Here is a 17,829-nt window from a genome sequence, read left to right as displayed (position 1 = left end):
GAGGTTAAAATGACACTGGGGGAATTATATACAGACTTCCAAACAGTAGCCAGACTGTGGGCTACAATGCAACGGGAGATATAAAAGGGACAGTCTGTTCTAATGTCTTGTGGCCTTATGATAATTGGAATAACGTATCTTCATCGTGATGAATAAGGATATTCTAGATATGGGGCCACCAGAATGGCCACGAGGCAGAGGCTTGTAAGCATCAGAAAGTCTAAATGGTTCCGTTTATAATCAGTGAATATATACAGTACACAACCTGAAGTACTTCACATCCACAAAACCAGAAGAACACCAAAAGAATGAATGACAGAAAAAGCATTCAAACTCCCCCCTCCCCTGCGCAAGCAGCAGCAGAGCCACAACGCATCACGTATGAGATTACATGTAAGCAGGATGTTGTCAGAGTTAACTGATCACATGTCTACTCATCGTGGGATGGTCAAGAAGTGATAGTCATAGGTTGTTCCCCTTACCTCTAAATGTACATAAAAATGCTGTGAATGATAGTGAACAGGCTTACCATTTCCACTTCAAGGAGAAAGATCAATCGAATAAATACCATAGACTCACAGATTCATGCAGCATTGAAATAAATACTTCACTCTACCAAGCTTTACCCCAGCATCAAACCCCCGTTTAATCCTAGCCTAGCCTCATTGTATTCTCTCCATGTTCCCCACAACTCCCCCCAGATCCCACCTCTGGCTAATTACCATGCCAACCTGTATGTCTTTCGGATGTAGCGGAAAACTAGAGCACCAGGGAGAACATGCAAACTCCACACAGACAGTAACAAAGGCCAAGATTGAACTGGGCCACTAGAGGTATAAGACCTGTACCACTGTGCTCTGTACAAGGGCTGACCTGCTTACAGGCTGTTTTACAACCCAAAACCAGCAACGTGGAAGCTGGACTGTTTTATGTCAATTATAAGGAATTCCATTCGAGTTAGGTTTTCACAGACAATTCAAAGAAGAGCAGAAACCAGTCCCCATTTAATGAAAAACTGCTTCCATCTGAAGACAAGTCAGTGCATTCGCCATCATCACAAACAGTTTTCCCAATTAAGTCCTAGTCATTTCCATTTTTATGAAAAAATAGACAGTTTCTCAGATTCTGATTAACAAGCCCTGCAGTGTGGCTAAAAATCTCACAATCCAATGTAATAAAAACAGAACTCGACTCTGTCACCATAAGGCAGCAGCATCAAATATGAGTTTTCAGCTATCAATTACCATATTACGCATGCCAAAACCAATAAGTGATTTGAGCTACTTAATCCTCTTTGCTAGTTATAATGGTATATCACTTTCACCACACTTCCTTCAGGGGAGCAATTAGGCAGTCAGTTTAAATCATTGTAGACAGCCTTTAACTCAAATCTTGAATTATCATTTGAAAATGTTGATATTCACCAATGCTGAGCAGTTCATTTTAACAGGTACTTTGGAGGATTATTTTAACTGTATTACAACTTTGTGGAAGGAATTATGGCCCAGATCATTTTAGACAAAACTTAGAGAGAATTACAAGAAGTTAAGATGGCACTAAGAGGCTGCCTCTTTGAGCTCATCTGTGGAAACAGCTTAAATTCCTCTCTTTAATGTCTTTTTTTTCCTTTTCAAGGTGGTTGGTGTTTGATTGAGGTCGTGATCTGCAAGTGGCACTCAGACAGCGTTTTTTTTTACATGGATGAGTTCCCACTCCTGGAGCTCGTTGGACGACTGTCTTCTGATATTCTCCAGGTGTGGATAGGAAGGTGGTGTTTCCAGGGTGCGGCCCCGTGGATGACCGATTCCAGGCTGGAGATTGAATGTTGCAGCAGATTTTTGGAAAACAATACAGCAGACTGTAATATTGTAACGGTGTCCGTCAGTCTCCCCTTTTGCTGTGAAAGTGGGTTACGTCACTGTCTCTCGTTAGCGAGAGAGAGTCAGCTTGTGGCATATCGAACTGTTGGGTGAACAATAGTTCTTGTTGACTGCAGATCATGGTCTCTCTTTGGATGCTTTGCTATTGCTTGGTGGGTGGTGGGCGCTGCTGAAACAAATGGAGAGGGGGAGTTTGATGCATTAATGCTTGCTGCTGCTTGTGCATGGGAGGGGAGGAGAGGGGGTGTTGGGGTTCATTCTCTTAGGGTTCTTCTGCTTTTCGTGGACATCTGCGAAGACAAGTATTTCAGGTTGTATTCTATATACATTCTCCGCTAATACACGGACCCAGTTGAATTTGAAATTGAACAATGTGCAAGAAGAACCAATGGGAATACTTTGCACAGAACATATTATTTTGATTCTGAACAGCTTGATGTATACACATGTTGATGATATCTGCAAGCAAATATAAACACCAACGAGGAAAGTCATTTGTTCACCATAGCACGATTGTCCAACTTGTCTCAAGTTCTGAAGGTTTAATCAATTCCAAGTTTATTGTCTGTACAGTTTGCACATCTCACCTGATTGTAGCCTGTGCATTCTCCTGGCCTGTCTGTGTGTGACTGTCCTCTTATGGGTCCACACTCGTTGTAATTCCAGCCAACTGCTTTCAATATATCTTTTCAAATCAGGTCCTGTTCTGGAAGTAATTTCACTTTCTTCTTTGATATATCAATGACCTGAATGAATACAGCTTGGAAGTTTGTTGATGATGTTGATCTCATAAATCACGATCAAAGGGAAGCAGATACATGAAGCACAGTAGACTGACAAACTGATGAAATGGGTAGCCATGTGTGAAAAGAAAGTAATCTTAAATCATGGAATCGAACAGTAGTAATTGCAGATAAGGGATCCAGCAGACCATGGATTCTTGTAAACAATTCAATCCCATTAGCCTAAGGTTTCTTCACAGATCTACAGCCTATCTTCCTTCAGTACTTGTCTTTGATCTGATCAAATACCCATTTGGAAGCCCTGATAGGTTTTTCTTCACATCCAACTGCAAGCTTAGCCCTTCACTTTAAGTCTGTGTCTCCTGGGTCTTGACCCATCATTAGTGAGAAGAGTTTCCCTCCTCCTAACCATTCTGAAACAACTATGATCTTATCCATCTCCGTCAAATCTCCTCAGTCTCGTCTTCAGTAAGGGCAGCTTTTCCAGTCAAACTAGGAGCTGACGTCCCACATTCCATATCTGTGGGACTGCTGTGCCTTCATGGTCTTTATAAAATCATAAGCGACTGGAAATGAACGTAAGAGCTGTGGCTCAAGTGTTTTCATGAGATCCCAACCTGGAGTCCACAGCATAAAAAACGGGTTGGGAACACCTGTTTTAAAGGATCAATATAGTCTTGCTCCATACCACAGATTAGGAAACTCAAATCCATTCTCTTAACTAGCTGTGACTTTCAGATACTGTATATGCCACTGCAAACTTGACTCCCTCTGTTCCTGCACATCCTTCATTACTGTGTCACTAAGATCACATTATTTCCCTTTATCCTTTCTGCAAAAATTTATCACTTCACATTTCTCTGAATTAAATGACACCTAACATTAGTCTCAGATTCCATCCGTAATCTTTTGCTGCCTGTTAGCATCCTTCTCACTATTTACCACACACGCAGCTCCTCGAAACTTGTTTAAATGCTAACCTACACATCCCTGTCAATAATACTTGAAAACCAGTTGGTCCCAGTGCAAGCCCCTGAGAAACTGCATTGTTGGCCAGCCTTTAATCTTACAAACAAAATTGTTGCCAATTCTGTTTTCTACCCTTGAGCCAATTTTACATTTACCTGTTTGTGCTGCCACTGATCCATTTGTCCCATGGGCCTGTTTTGTTAACTAGCTCCTTATTTGTTAACTGTCTTCTGAAAATCCATATAAACATCGACTGCATTCACTTCAGCTACTTCCCAAATTACTGCGTTCAAAAATTCAATCATATTAGTCAAACACAACTTGCTTTTAACAACTCTGAAATGACTATTTGTTTTTCACTTACTTTTTCCTCACACTTTAGGTTTCTTTGTTGTTGGACATTGTCTTAGAACTGTCATTAAGCAAATATTGCCTTTTCTTATCATTTTGTTACTATATTGAGGTTAAAACCCAACATACATCAACTGAGTATTTCTTTGAAAAAAGATGTTACATTTCCCATTCCTCACAACTCTAACCTGTATTCAGCAAAGATTACAACTTCTGCTGAACTCTTGGTGACACCTCTCATAAAAACTTGGGATCTTTTTCATCTGGAGCTGGTGGCATGCCTGCATTAAATGTGGTCAAAACCTACTTAGTACAACCTCATTAATATCCACTTTCTCCATTAACTCTACTATATCCACTTCGACTGAGATGGTCATTCCCCCCCCCCCCCACCCCCGTAAAATCCAATACGCAGGATGCAAACACGAGGAGATCTGCAGATGCTGGAAATTCAAGTAACACACACAAAATGCTGGTGGAACACAGCAGGCCAGGCAGCATCTATAAGGAGAAGCACTGTCAACGTTTCGGGCCGAGGCCCTTTGTCAGGTCAAAGGGATGCATGCAGGTTTGCTCTCCACTTCTCTACACAGATGATGTCCTTGTTCTCCAATCATTCTCTTTAGGGCAGTGTTGGTTCCTTTCATGTCATATGCTCTCTATTCCATTCTCTCTTTGCCCAGCTCCTTTCCTCTGGTCCTCATGTGTCTTTTCCACATGGGTCCTAAAATTCTTGTTTTGCTATCCAAAGTGGTGTAGCTTCCCTTACCATTCTCCCCTGTGGAGCCCACTGTGACCATCCCTGAAACACCTCAGTTTGAAAGGCCGCCTGTTATTCGGCAGTGGTTTACCTATAATTTTTTTAATTCCAAAAAAAAACTGCAAATGCTGAAAATCGGAAATAATCTAAAACAGAATATGCTTGAAACACAGTGTTTCAGACAGCACTCTTGGAGAGACAAACTGAGTTCGCATTCAGATCAATATCCTAATGGAAGGTTGTTTAGCTGAAACACTCCGTGCTGTTCTTTGCACGGACAACTGTCTGGTCTCCTGTGTGCTTCCAGAAGTTTCTGCTTTTATTTGCATTTACAACCCTTGGAAATGGGTGAGCAAGCTGAACATGTATTCAGTGAGGCATTCAGCATGTAAATAGGGTCAATTAATACATTTGTAAATAGGCCAATTATTACATAATCAAGTCTTGATGAACCTGTGAAAAGATCTGCTTAGATTTAGACTAGAAGACATGACAACAGAATTAGGCCATTCAGCCCATTGATTCTGCCCCACCATTCAATCATGTCTGATCTATTACCCTTCTCAATCCCAATCTTCTGCCTTCTCCTCTAAAACTTCGACATCCTTACTAATCAAGGACCAATCAACTTCAAAATATACTCAATGTCTTGGCCTCCACTGCCATCTCTGGCAAAGAATTCCACAGACTCACTATCCTCTGGCTAAAGAAATTCCTCATCTTTGTTCTAAATGCACATCCTTCTATTATGAGGCTGCGTCTTCTGGTCCTAGACTCTCCCATATCCACTGTATCTAGCCTTATCGATATTCAATAGGTTTCAATGAGATCCCCCCCCTCAGCACCATTCTTCTAAACACCATCAAGTACGGACCCAGAGCCATCAAACACTTCTCATATGCTAATCTTTTCATTCCCATGATCATTCTCATGAACTTCCTCTGGATCCTTTCCAACATCAGCACATCCATTCTTAGGTATGGAGGCAACAAAAACTGCTCACAGTACTCCAAATGTGATCTGAGCAATGCTTTATAAGGCCTTAACATTGCATTCTTGCCTTTGTATTCTCGTCCTCTCAAAATGAATGCTAAGATTGCATTTGCCTTCCTCACCACTGACTCAATCTGCAAACTAACCTTTAGGGAATCCTGCAAGAGGACTCACAAGTCTCTTTGGATTTCTGACTTTTTCTCCATTTAGAAAACTGTTTATGCCTTAATTCCTTCTACCAAATTGCACTTCCCTAAATTATATTCCATTTGCCACTTCTTTGCCCATTCTCTTAATCTGTCTAAATCATCTGCAGACACCTTTCTTCCTCAACTCTACCTGCCCCCCAACCCATCTTTGTATCATCCACAGTCTTGCTTTAAACACATTTCAGAACAACATGGCTCAGGAAGGAGGACAGGTTCTGAGAAGACCCAGGTCAGTTTCATAGGGATTGTGCTGCCAGGAGTGAGGGGTTTTGGCCGTGAGCGGTGACTGGATGAGGGAACTGTGAACCTTGCTGAAAAAGATATCAGTGGAAGGAGACAGGAAATAGCAGAAATGCACCTTTCTCCCAGGGCAGCAATGGCCAATACAAGATGTCGTCCTTTAAAGATGATTGAAGGATAGTTTAGGGGTGATGTCAGAGGCTGATTTTACACAGAGTGAGTTAAGTACCAGGAATGCAGTGCCAGGGGTGGTAGCAGAAGCTGAAACATCAGTAACACTTAAGAGATTCTTAGGTAGGCACAGATCTATGTATGAAAGAAAAATGGAGGGCTATGGGCTGTGTAGGAGTGAATGGTCAGAATGATCTTGGAATAGCTTAAAATTCAGCACAACATCATGGGTTGAAGAGCCCTCACTATGCTGGGCTGTTCTATGCTCAGACTGGAACCCTTGAAGCTTAGGGAAGCCCATCAGAGAATCTCTGTGCGATGTCAAAGAGCATTACGCAGAGAAGCAGCGATTCTCACAGGTTTTAAAGCCCATTCGGTCCAGTGTGGTGCTCAGTTATCTGGGAAGTGGCCAAAATGTGGGTTTTGTTCTGATTCTTACTAATATCATGTAATGAGCCCCTTTGTAAAAGTAATGGATATGTTTTGGAATGACACCTGATACTCTCAGTAAATCCCAGGACTTTGCCAAGTATGGAAAACAAATCCATTCCTGCCAGCCAGCCATCCATAAACTAAATGGAGTGCTCCAGGGAATACAATACACAGCAGTGAAGAATGAACCTGCTTTTTTAAAGCCTTTTTCAGAATGGCCTAAAGAAGTTTGTCACCAATCAGATTCATGAAGTACAAAGATTGATATAATGTATGGATTGAGCAGCTAATTTACATATGGAATGACCCCACAGAGAGAAAATGAATTAGTTAATGATCATTTAGTTATTTTTTGATACTGATTGAATGATTATTATTACTGAGACTCCCTGCACCTTTTTTTAAAAAAAGAATCACATCTTTTACATCCAGCTTAAAGGAACAGACAGGACACTGGTTAAATTCTCACATGTGAACCGCACCCCTGATACTGTGGGTCTCCTGTCATGTTGCACTGCACTGGATTACAAACACAAAACCTGGGCTAAGAGTTGAGTCTGAAACCTATGAATTAAACATACTCTGAGTAAGGGTGTGGCCAGGAGGGACAGATTAATTCTTCTGAGGTCTCCAATAACCAATTAGAATTACTCAGTAAAAGCCCATGCTTCTAAATGGGAATACTATTTGTGTTGTGTGTCAATCTCAGTTTCCAGGTGACGACACATAAGAGAATGGAATCAGGAGCCTCAAACAACCTGCTGGAGGAACTCAACAGGTTGAGCCAATCTGTGGAGAAAAGGGAATGGCTGATGCTTCACACCCAAACATTGAAAAGACCTTTCCTTCCACAGATGATGCCCATGACCTATGCCAGCGATATTAAACCGGATTCTGATTCAGGCTATTTGTTGATGACGTAGCAATGTTCTGGTCCATTACTTTTGTTGCCCTGTGATGCCAGAACGAGTGGCAGAAATGGTGCGAGAAGCGGTTGCCTCTGCTGAAGTATAACTTGCCTGAAACTCATTCTGTCACTAGTAAGATCCCTATTTTCAATACTTGAATTGTGACTGGAGAAAATGTATTGAATTTCAAATTCAATCATAACTGGAGAACACAGATAATGAGGTAGCACATTTACAGGTACTCTTCTTTGTAAACTATCAAGCATCTATTTAAAATTAAGCAATGAGAAAACAGCATGATCCAGTGCTTGAGTGCTTGTCAAAGCCACAGGGAATTGTGCATACATTGGTAATCATGTTTCAGCAACTTTTATGGGCTAGATGGACATTGCAATCTCATATCAGAAAACAGGAGCATTTATCAGCTCAAACTGGGTCACCAAACACCAAATTATCCCCTTCCAATGATCAGGGACCAGGAAACTCCTTATTCCATCCTCGTATGTTATTCAACATTGAGGCCCAGTTAGTGAATTTGTTGACAATGTATTAAACAGGGATTGTTACCTAGGGTTTGCTTAAAGCATTTGCAGATGTCGAAGGGCACAAAATGAGCACAACTAAGATCTTCTGAGTGTTGCAGTTCCTTCCTCATGTTGGTTAGTAAATTGATCATTTCCTTTAAGTCACCCTGTAGGTGTATGACATGATAATTGGGGGGAGTTTGATAGACAGTTGATAAAGAATACATAGACTGATGGGAATGCTCTAGGAACTAACATAGTGTTTTGGGGCTAAATGGCCTTCTTCTCTGTTGTGAGAAATATGAGAAAATGTTTACTTTTTTTACTTTACTGCTGTGAAAACACTGAACACTTACTCAAAGTGCAAAACATTAATTCATCTCCAAAACTCAAACTCCTCTGTAATCCTGCAATCTGCTACCAGGACCAGCTCCGTAATATTGTACTGTTTCAGTAAACTTTATGGCTCGAATTGCTACAGTTTTCATGTTTCCAAAATTGGGATTACTTTGTCATTGTCTTTCCGTACTGCTGTTGAATAATGCCACAAAAGTTTGCAATTTAATTGCAGCAGGAATGGACTTCCGGATGAACAATGGCAAAAAGGAAAGCTATTAACATTGTAATTTGTCTCTATATTTTCAATTATGTTGAAGTGCGTTTGCTTTCCTTGTCTCTTGCACTAATTTGTCGTGTCACAGCAACAATGTTGATCAATGGGGGAAAGCGTGGGGGGAAAGAACAGGAGCCCGCACCTTTCAGAAATACAGGAACAACTGGTTAGGTGGATTCATTTTCTGGGAAGCAGAAAAGGCTGATAGGACCTGTCAATGGTGGTCATAGGTAGGGTAGGTAAAAGCAAACTTTACCCTAGAGCAGAAATATCTCTGAATTAGAGGGCATGGGTAGGGTAAGGGGGAGGATGTTTAAAGGGGATCTGAGGAAGAACATTTTTCTCCAGAGGGTGAGTGGAATCTGGAACATACTGCCTGAAGAGATATAGGAAAACTGCTCTTACGTCTGTAGAGCAACATTTGAATTGCCAAGGCATTGAAGGATCTGGACGAAGTGCAAGTAAATGGGATTGATATTAGTTACTACTTGCTGGACAGAATTGATCTGATGGGCTGAAGGAGCTGCTTCTAGCTCTATGACCCTAAATGTTATCCAGCCGTATGTCTTGATTCATGCTATCCTAGTCTGTGTCTCTTCATCGATATACTATCTGTCAAATGACACTGTGGTTCAGAATAGAACTCATTTTGCAGGAACTCACTAATTGTTATTGTGGACACAGTGTGCACTTTTTCCTAGATACAGTTTGCAAAATCCTTGATAGCATCTGCACACCCCACCTCTGCACCACGAGGAAAGCACAGCTGGTTGCTGGGTGCATGTCACCTTACCTTCTCCCAGTCACTCTGATTTACGACTCTGAACTACACCAGTATTTGCTGGCTTAGTTCTGGAGCAGCCACTCAGTTACACAACAGAAGTACTTCATACAGGGTTCAAGAAAATTGCCTACTTTCTGTGAAAGTCAATTTCCTGAGGGAACACATATTGGGAAGGGTTCATTGTACCCCTTTCCCAATGCCCGCCCCATCTTCTTATTAACACCATAAGACCATAAGATACAGTTGCAGAAGCAGGCCATCCGACCCATCGAGTTGGCTCTGCCATTCAATCATGGGCTGATCCAATTTTTCCAGTCATCCGCACTCCCCTGTCTTCTCCCCATACTCTTCGATGCCCTGGCTAATCAAGAAGCTATCTATCTCTGCCTTAAATACACTCAATGTCTTGGCCTCCACAGCCACTCGTGGCAATAATTTCCATAGATTTACTACCCTCTGATTAAAGTAATTTCTCCGCATCTCAGTTCTAAATGGACGTCCTTCAATCCTGAAGTCATTCCTTCTTGTCCTAGACTCCCCTACCATGGGAAATAACTTTGCCATATCTAATCTGTTCAGGCCTTTTAACATTTGGAATGTTTCTATGAGATCCCCCCCCTCATTCTCCTGAACTCCAGGGAATACAGCCCAAGAGCTACCAGACATTCCTCATACGGTAACCCTTTCATTCCTGGAATCATTTTTGTGAATCTTCTCTGAACGCTCTCCAATGTCAGTATATCCTTTCTAAAATACGGAGCCCAAAACTGCATACAATACTCCAAGTGTGGTCTCACAAGTGCCTTATCGAGCCTTAACATCACATCCCTGCTCTTATTTTCCATACCTTTAGAAATGAATGCCAACATTGCATTCGCCTTCTTCACCACCAACTCAACCTGGAGGTTAACCTTTAGGGTATCTTGCACAAGGTTATGTTCCAGCAGAAGCAACCCTAAATCTCTCATGTAGCTGTATCTAGAAACAAAGAATTCTCTCCCCATCTTAATAATAGTTTGCCCATTTATTTCTTCCACCAAAATTCATGATCATACACTTTCCAACATTGTATTTCATTTGCTACTTCTTTGCCCATTCCCCTAAACTAAACTGATGAAGGATCTCGGCCTGAAATGTTGACTGTTTTGCTGACTTGCTGAGGTTCTCCAGCATTTTGTGTGCTTGCGACTTGGGAGTCCTTGTTTTTCTGAGATGAAGGATATCAGAAACATGGAAAGAGACGTGGAGAATGGAACACAGGGAGCAAGAATTACCAGCAGCTAATGGAAAGTGGTGTTAACGGAAAGTGTGGCAAAAGGATAGCTTCAGCTACCCAAGGCCAAAGTATGTAGTATAAGACAAGGGTAAAAAAGGTATCAACAAGTAACAATGTTAGATGGGAATTAGAGGTTAGTTTCCAATGTTAGAGTATATTTCCTGGCATCTATTCCTTGACAGAATGTGTGTATCATTAGCAATGTCTGGATTTGTTGTCCAATTCTAACTGCCTGAACTGAAATGGCCTGTGAAAGATGACCAAAGAGTCAGATATTAAACATCAACTGTTGTTACCCTCTACAGATGCTGGCTGACCCAATGAATCCTGCAGCATATTTTGTGTTGCCCCAGATTCCAGCATTTGGAGTCTCTTTTAAATCCAGAGTTGTGTTTGGAGTCACATTTCAACCCTAATTGGGTAGAATTATAGAATACCTCTTGTGGGGCATCAGTGAATTTTCACAACTTCAGCTACACAGTCACTTTTACTTAACTCCTGCTCTGTTTAGTTACAGGAATTTAAATTTCTCGGCTGGCATGCTGGGTTCAGTCTCAGGTCCCTGGATTGATGGCTGAAAAGTCAGGATGTTATTGCAGTAACTGAATAATTACAGCAGATTTTGGAATATCCAATATAAATGTCAACCTTAGCTCAGTGTCCTGTTTGCTGCAGATCACCCTGCAGTCCTGAGGTCAAGATTTAGGTTGACACTGAACACAGCCCTGAGGAATGTCACAAAGCCAACAAGCAATGAAAATAAGGGACTGTCAATCACACACAGGCCAACTGAAGAGTAGCAGGGCAGCTTAGCACAATATCTCAATCAAGGCCAACTCCTCCATTAGCCCCACTGAAACTCCTCAGCTTGCATCATTGAACTGAATATCAACAGTTTGCCTTTAGATGACCAACATTTACCCATGCAACTGCAGTGGTTTGGGACTCCCAAATTAAGAAGCAAGTGCCAAACTTCCAGCTGCTTTGCGGTCAACAACATCGTATCTCAGGGAGGGAGCTCGAACCTCGTGGGTGTCTCATCCCCTGGTCTGAGAAACTTGCAGGAGAATCTGGTCCCGTCAATCTAATTGTTTCATTGTAAAGTGAGTGGTTGCAGGATGGAAGATAAACAGGATTAAACAGAGTTTGCTGAAGTGGATATAAAATAAGTGTTCATTTATTTAAATTTATATCCATGACGCATTTTTGTTAGTGTTTCTCATCTTTAATGGTTGGGGCAATCAATTTCTTTGATAGTTTTGACAGCTAGTAAGGAGGGGAAAAGCAGAAGCTGGCCATTTACAACTGAAACCATTTTTTTACTGTACCAGGGAGCTGGCCACCACGGGAGATTATCCTCAGGACATGGCCCAGAGCAGAAGGTAAATTAGCAGTGAGTCTGTGGCTCCGACTGAGTTAACATCTGCAGGTACACCTAACGCAGGCTCAGAGATATTGATGATGGAAGGGAAGTGAATTTTCTGAACCTGATCAGTGGCATGGGATAAAGTTGTTCCAGTTTATTCAATTCAGAATCTTAACAGCCAACATATCCTCAACACAATCTCAAGTGGGTGGTGGGCCCTATTGTCTTGTTTATTATTTATTGTAATTCCTGCACTGTTTTGTGCACTTTATGCAGCCCTGGGTAGGTCTGTAGTCTAGTGTGGTTTTTTTCTGTGTTGCTTTTTACATAGTTCAGTCTAGTTTTTGTACTGTGTCATGTAACACCATGGTCCTGAAAAACACTGTCTTGTTTTTACTGTGTACTGTACCAGCAGTTATGGTCAAAATGACAATAAAAAGTAACTTGACTTGACTTGGCAGTGTAGTGGGGCAAAGTAACTATCACCTGATCAAGCGTGGGCTCATTCATTGAATCTGGAACAGTACTGCACCGTACACTGTTTCACAGTGTTTTGCTTATCTTTTAACCAGCTCCAACCTATCCCCCGACTCATGCATTCTTTCTCTGCGTCCTGTCCCATGTACTGTATTCACTCTGCTCTACCCTACCCGGCCCTCTGCACCCATCCCTAATTCATTGACTCTGAACCCTTCCTCATACTAGGTCCCCTGTACACTTCCACCATCCCCATTCCCTGAAATCCTCTCTGTCCTCCAGTCGACCCTCACCAATTTATATCAATGCACCATAGAAAAAGTTCTATCTGCAGGTATCATGGCTTGGGTGCCACAACAGCTCTGCACGTGATCGTGAGAAACCAGATTCCTCCATGGACTCTGTCTATACCTCTCAGTGCCTCAGTAAAGCAGCCAGAAAAATCAAAAACCCCACCCACCCTGGACATTCCCTTTTCTCCCCCTCTCCTGCCAAGCAAAAGACACAAAAGCCTGAAAGCACCAGGCTCAAGGGCAGCTTCTGTCTTGCTCTAATCAGATTCTTGAACAGATCTCATTGATTGAACTCTTGACCTCACAACCTCACTTGTTATGATTTTGCATTTTATTGTTTTACATGCATGGAACGTACTTCATAGCTTTTACACTTACACTCTGCATTTTACCTTGTTCTGCTTCAAAGCATTGTGTAATGGTTTGATCTATATGAACAATGAGCGAAACAAGCTTTTCACTGTATCTCTGAACATGGAACAATAATAAACCAACACAAAACTAGTACAGTTGTAACCATACTCCTGACCCCTCTACCTTACCTCCAGGACATATCCTTTCCTCTCGTGTTCTTAACCACTGTATACTTCTAGAAGGACTATAACTATTCTCTCCATTCCCACATTCTACCCTACTCACAAAGACTATATCCATTCTGTCCATTCCCTTCTCACAAAGACTATATCCATTCTGTCCATTCCCTTCTCACAAAGACTGTATCCATTCTGTCCATTCCCTTCTCACAAAGACTGTATCCATTCTGTCCATTCCCTTCTCACAAAAACTATATCCATTCTGTCCATTCCCTTCTCACAAAGACTGTATCCATTCTGTCCATTCCCTTCTCACAAAGACTGTATCCACCCTGTCCGTTCCCTTCTCACAAAGACTGTATCCATTCTGTCCATTCCCTTCTCACAAAGACTGTATCCATTCTGTCCATTCCCTTCTCACAAAGACTGTATCCACTCTGTCCATTCCCTTCTCACAAAGACTGTATCCACTCTGTCCATGCCCTTCTCACAAAGACTATATCCATTCTGTCCATGCCCTTCTCACAAAGACTATATCCATTCTGTCCATTCCCTTCTCACAAAGACTGTATCCGCTCTGTCCATTCCCTTCTCACAAAGACTGTATCCACTCTGTCCATGCCACTGCACTGCTGTCTCATTTGTTCTGTCACAGTAGTTGTAAACAGCATTATCCCTGCCAACTTATGACTGATTAAAATTCCAAACCGTACCGTGGTGGTGTAGGCTGCATCTGGATCATCTTCTAAAATTCGGGACAGGCCAAAGTCCGACACTTTACACACCAAGTTGCTGTTCACCAGGATGTTTCTAGCCGCAAGGTCCCTGTGGATGTATCCCAAGTCAGACAGGTATTTCATTCCCGCAGCAATGCCACGCAGCATTCCGACCAGCTGGATCACTGTAAATTGTCCATCATGTTTCTACAGGAACAGAGATAGTATCAGTCACTCTCTTCCGAACTCCAAAGTTCGCCTTCATAAATGGAAGAGAAATGTTATTAAGTATTTCAAATGGAAAACGTTAAACCTGGCCCGGGAAAGTATTTCTCTCAAGTTGTTACAATATGCAGAGGTACAAGTTATTGATTCACCCTGTCACCGATGGTCTTTGTCAACAGGACGATGGACAATCTCCAGGTTACAGTAGAGCCACTGCCTCCTAGCTCCAGAACCCAGGTTCAGTCCTGACCTCCAGTTCAGTCTGTGTGAATACTACATACCCACCCTGTGATTACGACAGTTTCTCCTGGGACCCTGCATTTCTTCCCACTTCACAAAGCTGGGGCTTGGTGGCCTGAGAGAACTTAATAGACATGTGAAGTATATATGGAAATTGAATTTAATTCAAGAAATAAATGTTTAAATTATGGATTAAATTCCATTTAATCCAAAGAATATGAGAAGTGCTCAAAGGAATATACAATAAACAAAATATTAAGAGGTTAGATTGAATAAAGGGACCTAGGAGGGTATATTTACAGATCCTTACAAATATTAGGACCGGTTAACAGATGATTAAAATGTATTATCGATGCTTTCTATTACTAGGTAAGGTTATATAACTGCATTCTATACAGTCGTGGTTAGGCCACAGTTTGAGTACCGAGTTCCTACTCACCGACAGGAAAGACGTGATTGCGAAAGTCAGAGGGCAGAGATTCAAAATAATTGAAAAACAAGAGGGAAAAGGAAGAAAGATATTTTTCCACGCAAAGGTGGTGTTTCTAGAGTTCACTGTCTAAGAGGATGGTTGAGGCAGAAACCTTAAACAGACTTAAATAGTACTTGGCCCTTCCTGAGACAATGGAATGAATTTTCCTTATTTCACCATTTTGCCATCGGCAGTGCCAGACTCCACCATTTATCTACCTGCAAGTGGCAATTTACAGAGGACAAGTAATGCATGCCTTTGGGACGTGGGGGTAAACAGGAGCACCCGGACACATGGAAAACATTGAAACTCCACGTAGATGGAAGTTAGGATCGGAACTGAACGTGGGTCTCTGGCACTGTAAGGCAGCAACTCTACTCACTGATTTTTGCCAGGAGGATGACAATGACACAGGACAGTTACAGGCTCACACCGCTCATGACACTATAGAATGGCTGGGAAGGTTTTTGAAGAAAGGTTGAAGGACACTGGTGGGGTGTTAAGCTCTTTTATCTGTTTCCCTGTTAACAATGCTCACAGATCCAAGAAAATGAGCTTTGATACAGGTGATCCAGCTCAGATCCATGGTCCAGAATACTTCCCTCCACAGATGCTGTATGACCCACTGGGTTCTTCCAATGTCTTAATGTGGATCCGGATTCCAGCATCTGCTGACTTTTGTGTCTCCCATTCAGATCCAACTAGTTCTGGTCTATTCACAGGACTGTAGCGGAAATAATGCCTGGCTCTTTTGAAGCCTGTCAGCTTCCCCTGGATGCCCGGCTGGGTGTAATGGCCATGACTATCCTGTCCCGTTCACTGGTGGCAGATGTACAGGCACAGTATTTCACAAAGGAAACAATGCATAGCAAAGTGGGAATAAACGCACAGTAATCAGTCACACAAAGTACATTTTCTTGTAATTAAATTCTGCATGAATGAAACGAAAATACCATTGCAATTTCAATATTGTGTATTTATGAGGTGTTGGCTGAAAGCACAGCAAAATATATAAATCATAATTTAATAACATTTTCTTATTACCACTGAATATAACATTTCTGCGGGATGTCTAGATTTCACTTTTCCTTCCACTGACATTTTCATTTGACTTTGAGTGTGAGTGGACAGAAATGTAATGCTATTTGGTATTATTTCCAGGGTTTGATCCTTTGCCGGTATAGTTAAATTTAGTTTTAAAATAAAATTTGAGACACATTTTGAACTATGTGCATAACTTCTGATCTACAGTCACATTATAAATGGCAGTGTTTGTAAAACCTAATTTAGAACAAAAGATTTAAGCGTGACTGTTATGAAATATAGGGCTACTTCACTTGAGTGCTCCATTAAATAAACTCACTGAAGAAGTAAACTTATTTATAATGAGGAGAGAAATCTGTAAAATAATTGAATCAGTCAGAAAATTGATTTTTTACTCATTTGAAATACTCTCTTTACTTTTAATTTAGTTCCAAAAAGCAGTCATCTCTGAAGCTGCCCATCTCAGATATTCAGCAGAGCAAATGAAGCAAACAGGTGTTTAGAAGCTATATTGTCTAAAATGAAAAATATTAATCCTACAATCAGCTTACCCTCAAAAATGAATCCAGTGACCCATTCTCCATGTAGTCTGTAACTATCATCACTGGTTTACCTGCAAATAAGAGAGTCAGGGAGTCAAGCATGGTATTGCACTATCCTGGACAGACTTATTCTGCAGTGGTGATACATCAGTCAGGGTAAAACGGAAGGAGAAAATGAAAGCAGAGGATTCCATAAATACTTAGAAACCACTTCTTCCTTCTCCTTTTGGCTTCTTCTCCTGTCACCAGATAAAAGTCTGAGGTTGTGTCTGAGTATCCTGAGTATCTGGATGACTGGGTTGTAAATCCTTTTACAAATCAGATGCCCTGAACCTGAGATCCTGTTGCTATCAATTAGGCAATGTTGAATCCCACTGGTTTTCTGCTGCAAAATTTGGGTCATGCAGACGCATCACACAGTTTCAGAACTTTCCATAACCTTTGTAACTAGGGGGGGCTCCTGTGTTAGGAACAGCTGCTGGGCAACACTACTTGGATATAACTAAGTCAGTGGGAAAGATTAAGGAGAATTTAACATACAATCTGGGATGTTAGTGAGCAGAACTGCAATGTATTCCATTCAATCAAAGTGTTAAACAGCATGTGTTAAGGTCTTGAACAAGATATGGAATATAATTGACATATGTGTTCCACCAAATGCATAGCAGGGATTTCAATGATCAGAGTTGATTCTGGATATCAGAAAAGGAACAGATGAAGACTTCTTAAACTTGAAAAACATTCATCAACATTTCCCTAGAACAACAGCTGGATTAAAGTTAAAAGTAACTTTATTATCGAAGTGAACAGGTTCATGGACCTCCCATTTCCTCCATGTGAAGTCAATAATCAGCTTCTTGGTCTTGCTGACACTGAGTGAGAGATAGCTGTTGTGGCACCACTCAGCCAGATTTTCAACTGATATGCTGAATCATCATCACCTTAGATTTGGCCAACAATAGTGGTGTCATCAGCAAACTTAAATATGGCTTTGGAGCTGTGCTTGGCCCCACAGTCGTAAGAATAAAGTGAGAACAACAGGGGGCTAAGCACAGCCTTGTGGTGCAC

At 41.5% G+C, this 17,829-nt stretch overlaps 1 protein-coding gene across 2 annotated transcripts in view; it reads right to left on the bottom strand.

The window, feature by feature from the left end:
• epha8 (eph receptor A8) overlaps window positions 1–17,829 on the bottom strand; it is a 567,400-nt gene that overhangs the window by 94,752 nt on the left and 454,819 nt on the right. For both annotated transcript variants that reach the window (XM_073031661.1, XM_073031662.1), the window contains exons 12-13: window positions 16,771–16,832; window positions 14,236–14,445 (exon numbers count right to left, since the gene is read on the bottom strand). In XM_073031661.1, the coding sequence (XP_072887762.1) occupies window positions 14,236–14,445; window positions 16,771–16,832 (272 nt within the window). The remainder of the gene's footprint in view (window positions 1–14,235; window positions 14,446–16,770; window positions 16,833–17,829) is intronic.

Source organism: Hemitrygon akajei, chromosome 29 (genome assembly GCF_048418815.1).
Source record: "Hemitrygon akajei chromosome 29, sHemAka1.3, whole genome shotgun sequence".
NCBI classification, from domain to species: Eukaryota; Metazoa; Chordata; class Chondrichthyes; order Myliobatiformes; family Dasyatidae; genus Hemitrygon; species Hemitrygon akajei.
The sequence above is the reverse complement of the archived record's forward strand: the minus strand, read 5'-3'. Positions and strand labels throughout refer to the sequence as shown.